Source organism: Chiloscyllium plagiosum, chromosome 11, assembly GCF_004010195.1.
Source record: "Chiloscyllium plagiosum isolate BGI_BamShark_2017 chromosome 11, ASM401019v2, whole genome shotgun sequence".
Lineage (NCBI taxonomy): Eukaryota > Metazoa > Chordata > Chondrichthyes > Orectolobiformes > Hemiscylliidae > Chiloscyllium > Chiloscyllium plagiosum.
The window spans coordinates 200,056-206,429 of record NC_057720.1 but is presented as its reverse complement, the minus strand read 5'-3'; the positions used below and the strand labels follow the sequence as shown (position 1 = coordinate 206,429).

Here is a 6,374-nt window from a genome sequence, read left to right as displayed (position 1 = left end):
TTGGATAGAAAACTGGCTAACTGGTCGAAGTCGGAGAGTGGTGGTAGATGGTAAATATTCAGCCTGGAGCCCAGTTACAAGTGGAGTTCCGCAGGGATCAGTTCTGGGTCCTCTGCTGTTTGTAATTTTTATTAATGACTTAGATGAGGGAGTCGAAGGGTGGGTCAGTAAATTTGCAGATGATACGAAGATAGGTGGAGTTGTGGACAGTGAGGAGGGCTGTTGTCGGCTGCAGAGGGACTTAGATATGATGCAGAGCTGGGCTGAGGAGTGGCAGATGGAGTTCAACCCTGCCACGTGTGAGGTTGTCCATTTTGGAAGAACAAATAAGAATGCGGAATTCAGGGTTAATGGTAGGGTTCTTAGTCAGGTGGAGGAACAGAGGGATCTTGGGGTCTATGTACATAGATCTTTGAAGGTTGCCACTCAGGTGGATAGAGTTTGTAAGAAGGTCTATGGAGTATTATCGTTCATTAGCAGAGGGATTGAATTCAAGAGTCGTGAAGTGATGTTGCAGCTGTACAGGACTTTGGTTAGGCCACAGTTGGAGTACTGTGTGCAGTTCTGGTCGCCTCACTTTAGGAAAGATGTGGAAGCTTTGGAGAGGGTGCAGAGAAGATTTACCAGGATGTTGCCTGGAATGGAGAGGAAGTCGTACGAGGATAGGTTGAGAGTTCTCGGCCTTTTCTCGTTGGAACGGCGAAGGATGAGGGGTGACTTGATAGAGGTTTATAAGATGATCAGAGGAATAGATAGAGTAGACCAGTCAGAAACTTTTGCCCCGGGTACAACAGAGTGTTACAAGGGGACATAAATTTAAGGTGAAGGGTGGAAGGTATAGGGGAGATGTCAGGGGTGGGTTCTTTACCCAGAGAGTGGTGGGGGCATGGAATGCGCTGCCTGTGTGAGTGGCAGAGTCAGAATCATTGGCGACCTTTAAGCGGCAATTGGATAGGTACATGGATGGGTGCTTAAGCTAGGACAAATGTTCGGCACAACATCGTGGGCCGAAGGCCCTGTTCTGTGCTGTATTGTTCTATGTTCTATGTTCTAAAGCAGAGCGAATGAGAGCTGTGTGTTTTAAATGTTGATTTCCTAATTCCACTGATTTCTGAGAATAATTTAAACTCTTGTCTCCGTGCTCCTTTCACAGCTGGCATATGTGGACGCCCAGGGCCTGTTCTGTGCTGTATTGTTCTATGTTCTATGTTCTAAAGCAGAGCGAATGAGAGCTGTGTGTTTTAAATGTTGATTTCCTAATTCCACTGATTTCTGAGAATAATTTAAACTCTTGTCTCCGTGCTCCTTTCACAGCTGGCATATGTGGACGCCCAGGGTGAGCCGATTAACTTGGTTCAAATGACATTCCTGAAGCTGTTGAGTGCCTCTGCAAGGCAGAATCTCACATATAACTGTCAGAACTCCGTGGCCTGGTACGATGCAGCCTCAGACAGCTACGATAAGGCACTCCGATTCCTGGGTTCCAATGACGAGGAGATGTCACATGATAATAATCTGTACATCAAAGCCATCTCAGATGGTTGTATGGTGAGTGCTGTATGATTGGTCTGTGTAAGACTGTATAAAGTTTAAGTCTCTGTTCAACTCAGATTTTATCCTGTGCTGAGGCTGTAAATATCTATGTTGTTGTTTTTTCAGTTCCGGAAAGGTTTAGAAAAGACTGTACTCGAGATTAACACTCCAAAAGTGGATCAAGTGCCTATCATTGACTTGTTGGTGAGTGACTTTGGCAACACGAACCAGAAGTTTGGATTTGAGGTGGGTCCTGTTTGTTTCCTGGGCTAAGAGACTGAGACAAACCAAAACCTTCATCGCACCCACCCACTACAAGACACGTGCAAGTTTTGATCCTGGATGGAGTAAACATTCTCTCACTGTGTATGTATGTACTATTATCTAGAAATTATTAAATGCCCTTGTGGGGTCAGAATCACATGACTTAAACCTATTGTGGGGATCCTAGAGGAACGTACAATGGTGTGGAGTTGTATCGCTGCCAAAGGGAAAGCTTTGGTCCAATCTGGAGGGAGAACATCAGCCAACAGAGAGTGGCAGAAACTGTATAACTGACTACTCAAGGTGCTCACACACGTTGCCAAGGTGGTCTGAAGGTGTATTTTAATGAACTGTAATTATTTTATTGTAAAATACCATTTATATCTGTTTCCACTCTCAGAACTTGCATGTGTCTCTCTAGCTGCCATTTTTTAAAGAGCCATTTTTAACTTTTTTTTGGAAACTCAGAAGCAAACTGTAATAATTAGAAAGAAACAAAATAAAATGTTAGCCTCTTGTGAATGAGCTGTATTCTTTCCTGCACTGTACTTGTGTGAACAGATGCTGCTCTTTAACATGTAACTGGGAGCTGAGCTGAGGCCAAGTGAATATCATTGGAACTCGAAGCCAATTGAAGAATTCCTTTAAAAGGGCCACCCATGGTGATGAAGTGAACTGTATGCTCCTGTAACTGACAGCTCCTTTTAGGATGCTGCTGATGTCTCCTTTTACAGCGACTTGCCCAATTGTGGAGACTGACTCTGCAAAAGGGTGCAGGACACTGTGTTATGGTGCTATATTTATACATTTTCATTGGATTCTGAAATGTCCACGATGTAAAATGGAGTCAAAAGCACTTGCAGAATTGACTAATCTACATTTGATAAGTTCAGGCTTCTCCAGTGAATCTCAGCGATTTACACAGCCTGCGTTTAAGAACGCATTCTCCTGGCCTCTTGCTGTGCTCCCCTCAAAACACTCAATCTTTCTGCTTTGCTTGGCACTCTTTAGTTGAAGCAGAGAAATTGGTTCTCCAGTGGTTGGAACATGAGGTCTATGGGTTATTTGAGACACCTTTTATTAAAGCTAAGTGCTGCCTGGAGAAGCTAGACTGGGCTGCTCTCTCCCTTTAAACAAACTATTTAACTCATTGTTCATGAAAGGCCATGCAAAGACCATAATATGTCTAGGTCATGTGATTCTAACTCATTGCTAAGAAACAAGTAAGTAATGATCCACTTACATCCAAAAATTCCACATTCATTGTTTGTTAACATTGGATTTTGCAATTCCTTCTCTAACAATTTCCATCTTGGAATTTGTTTCCTGATCGATGTAAGACTTGAAAAGAAGTGTTTGGTTAACTATTAACCTTCAAAGTTGATTGGTATTCAGACTCCATCCAATAATCTGTGACACTTGAGATTCAAATGGAAATACTGCCTTTCCTCTCATTTCCAGAGCAACGTTTGTAAATATCGACCTGGAAAATAGTAAGAGAATTTCATGAATAAAAGTCAAGTCTTGTCTACCTTGGTAGTTCTGCTTTTTTAAAAGAGTATTTTTTTTGGAGCTTGGTAGAAATTTGTTTGAATTAAAACCGGAGAAATCTCAGGGTAAGCATGGTGTTGTGGGGAAATTTAGAACCTGGGCTAAGCCCTCACAACAATCTGACGTAAGGAGCTTACAATGAACCAACAAACTTCCTCCAAGTTAACAGTGAGAGGGGTTTCTCACCAGTTCAGTCCCAGCTTTATAACTAAATCAATCATGTCAAAGACTACAATCAAAAACAGATACCTCCTTGAATGGTTTCCTATTTATATAGATTTATGAAGAACACACATGGCAATCTTATTCAGTCTTCTGTTGGTGTATAAATTAATTGTAGAATGATTTGCGTTAGATGAGAAAATCAAACTGCTTTCAGATTTACAGTTACGTTGTATTGCTACACCTGTAGCAAATCACTTTCTGTATTTTACTAAAAAAAGTTTATATAAAAATAAAATAATTTTCAAAGCTTTCGATCGGATTGCACGATTCAGCACTTCTTCTCAGCTTGGGTGTGTAAAGCTATTAAAATGAAAGTTTCTGCCGTCTCTACAGTTTGCTCATTGGACAGAGAGAGAGAGAGAGAGAGAGACAGGGAGAGATGCATCTGATAGTGAGTGTATCCTGAGGGTCCCTGCTCCTCAGGGGAGGGGAGGGGAGGGAGGTAAGGCTACAGAGTACCTTTACCAAGACAGGAGTTGGACCTGTGCAATCAGTATTACTCTGCGTTGCAAACCAGCTGTCCCATCTCAAAAATGTCTGAACAGCCTGCTCCTGAATTCTTTCCATTGGTTCTCCCCTGTCTGTATAGCGCCTGAATCAGTCCCATTGCTGACATCACAGGCTCCCAGTGGAAAGGGAGACTTGCATTTCTATGGCATCTTCCCATGACACACCACGATCCAGTATGAAATATCATTGTCGCTTTGATAGAAAAGATGACAGTACACAGCAAGCCTCCATAAACAGTAGCCTGACAGAAGGTGGTAGGTCAGAGAGGAGGGTGGAGCGGATAGGTGGGACAATGACGCTCTTGAAGCTTTTGCTCAAACAGCTGTGGGTCAGGTGGAGGGAGTGGGCAGTGTGATCGCCCCTGGATATGTATAAGCTAAAGACTGTGATCCTGCCAAAAACAGCGCAAGCACGGAGAGTATAGCATCCCCCTCTGGAGCAGTGTGGGAGAGGGATTAGCCCAGACAGACTGCAGATCCTGGCCGAACTCAACCAGCCTGACCGCCCCCCCACTGCTGATTCATAAACTGGGGCATCTTTAATGACAGGGACATCACAGCTCAGTAGACCCAGGGGAAATACTGTATACAAAACAGGCCCACAGTGTTCCACCTTTGTCAGCTGCTCAAACAGGGATACAGAGCTTCCCTGTTCTGCCTCCTTGAACTGTTATAGTCCATGTCCTGGAAGAAGGGAGTTCCTGGATTTTGATCTGGTGGCACTGACATAATGGCAATGTATTTCCAAATCGGGATGGTGAGGGGCTTGGAGGGGAATTTGCAGGGTGTGGTTTTCCATGTATCTGCTGCCCTTGTCCTTCTAGACGGAAGTAGATGTAGTTTTGGAAGGTGCTGTCTGAGGATCTTTGGTGAATTTCTGCAGTGCGACTTGTAGATCCCCGTTTGCTTGGATGGGTGTGGCTCCAACTACACTCAAGGAGTTTGACACCATTCAGGACAAAGCAGCTGACTTGATTGGTGCCATATCCACAAGCATCCACTTCCTCCACCACTGACACTCAGTAGCAGCAGAGTACACCATCTTCTATAATCTGTGAATTATATCCCAAATTGCACACACATTTTATGATTTCCCATTGAGGGATAAAGGACAGCAATTAAAAAAGCCACTTATAACTCTCCTGAAGTATACTTGTATGGTGAGGTACCTGTGAGCACTGGCCTGGGTTTGAATGTTCATGAGTAAAGATCGCAGGTAAGGAACTATCCTCGATCACCCCTGTGTTGCAGTTCGAGGAACTCTCACTCACTGCTAGAAGTCAGTTACTACAGGCCAAGCAAAACAAAAGAGGGCAACAACAGTATTCAGGGAACACAGGGAGGAACTGAAGGAAAACCAGTATTATGAGGGAAATAGTGTTGGGGGAATTGGTGGGAATGAAGGCTGAAAAATCCCCAGAACCTGATAAACTACATCCCGAGGACTTCAGGAAGTGGCTCTAGAAATAGTGGATGCATTCATGTTCACCTTGCAAGATTTTTTATACTTTGGAAAAGTTCTAGAGATTGGAGTGTAGCTAATGTAACCCCACTATCTGAAAAGGGAGGTAGAGACAAAATTATAAACCAGTCACCCTGATGTTCATTATAGAACATAGAAAAATACAGCGCAGTACAGGCCCTTTGGCCCTCGATGTTGCGACGGTCCAAGCCCACCTAACCTACACTAGCCCACTATCCTCCATATGCCTATCCAATGCCCGTTTAAATGCCCATAAAGAGGGAGAGTCCACCACTGCTATTGGCAGGGCATTCCATGAACTCACGACTCGCTGAGGGTAAACCTCCTCTGCACCCGTTCCAGTGCCTCCACATCCTTCCTATAGTATGGCGACCAAAACTGCACATAATATTCCAGATGCGGCCGTACCAGAGTCTTATACAACTGCATCATGACCTCAGGACTCCGGAACTCAATTCCTCTACCAATAAAAGCCAGTACGGCTTATGCCTTCTTCACCGCACTATTTACTTGGGTGGCAACTTTCAGAGATCTGTGTACATGGACACCAAGGTCCCTCTGCTCATCCACACTACCAAGTATCCGACCATTAGCCCAGTACCCCATCTTTTTGTTACTCATACCAAAGTGAATCACCTCACACTTACCTACATTGAACTCAATTTGCCACCTTTCTGCCCAGCTCTGCAACTTATCTATATCCCACTGTAACCTGACACATCCTTCCTCAAAGTTTGGGTGAAGATTTGTAGCTCGGGTGCTTGTTGTTGTGGTTCTGTTCGCCGAACTGGAAATTTTTGTTGCAAACG

General features: G+C 44.0%; 1 protein-coding gene across 1 annotated transcript in view; it reads left to right on the top strand.

Annotated features, from left to right (window-relative positions):
* Window positions 1-3,824, top strand: part of col11a1a (collagen, type XI, alpha 1a) — a 251,811-nt gene extending 247,987 nt beyond the window's left edge. Inside the window, exons 60-61 of the mRNA XM_043700060.1 lie at window positions 1,315-1,548; window positions 1,660-3,824. Of these exons, the coding sequence (XP_043555995.1) occupies window positions 1,315-1,548; window positions 1,660-1,806 (381 nt within the window). The 3' untranslated portion in view covers window positions 1,807-3,824. The remainder of the gene's footprint in view (window positions 1-1,314; window positions 1,549-1,659) is intronic.
* The last annotated feature ends 2,550 nt before the right edge of the window (window positions 3,825-6,374 follow it).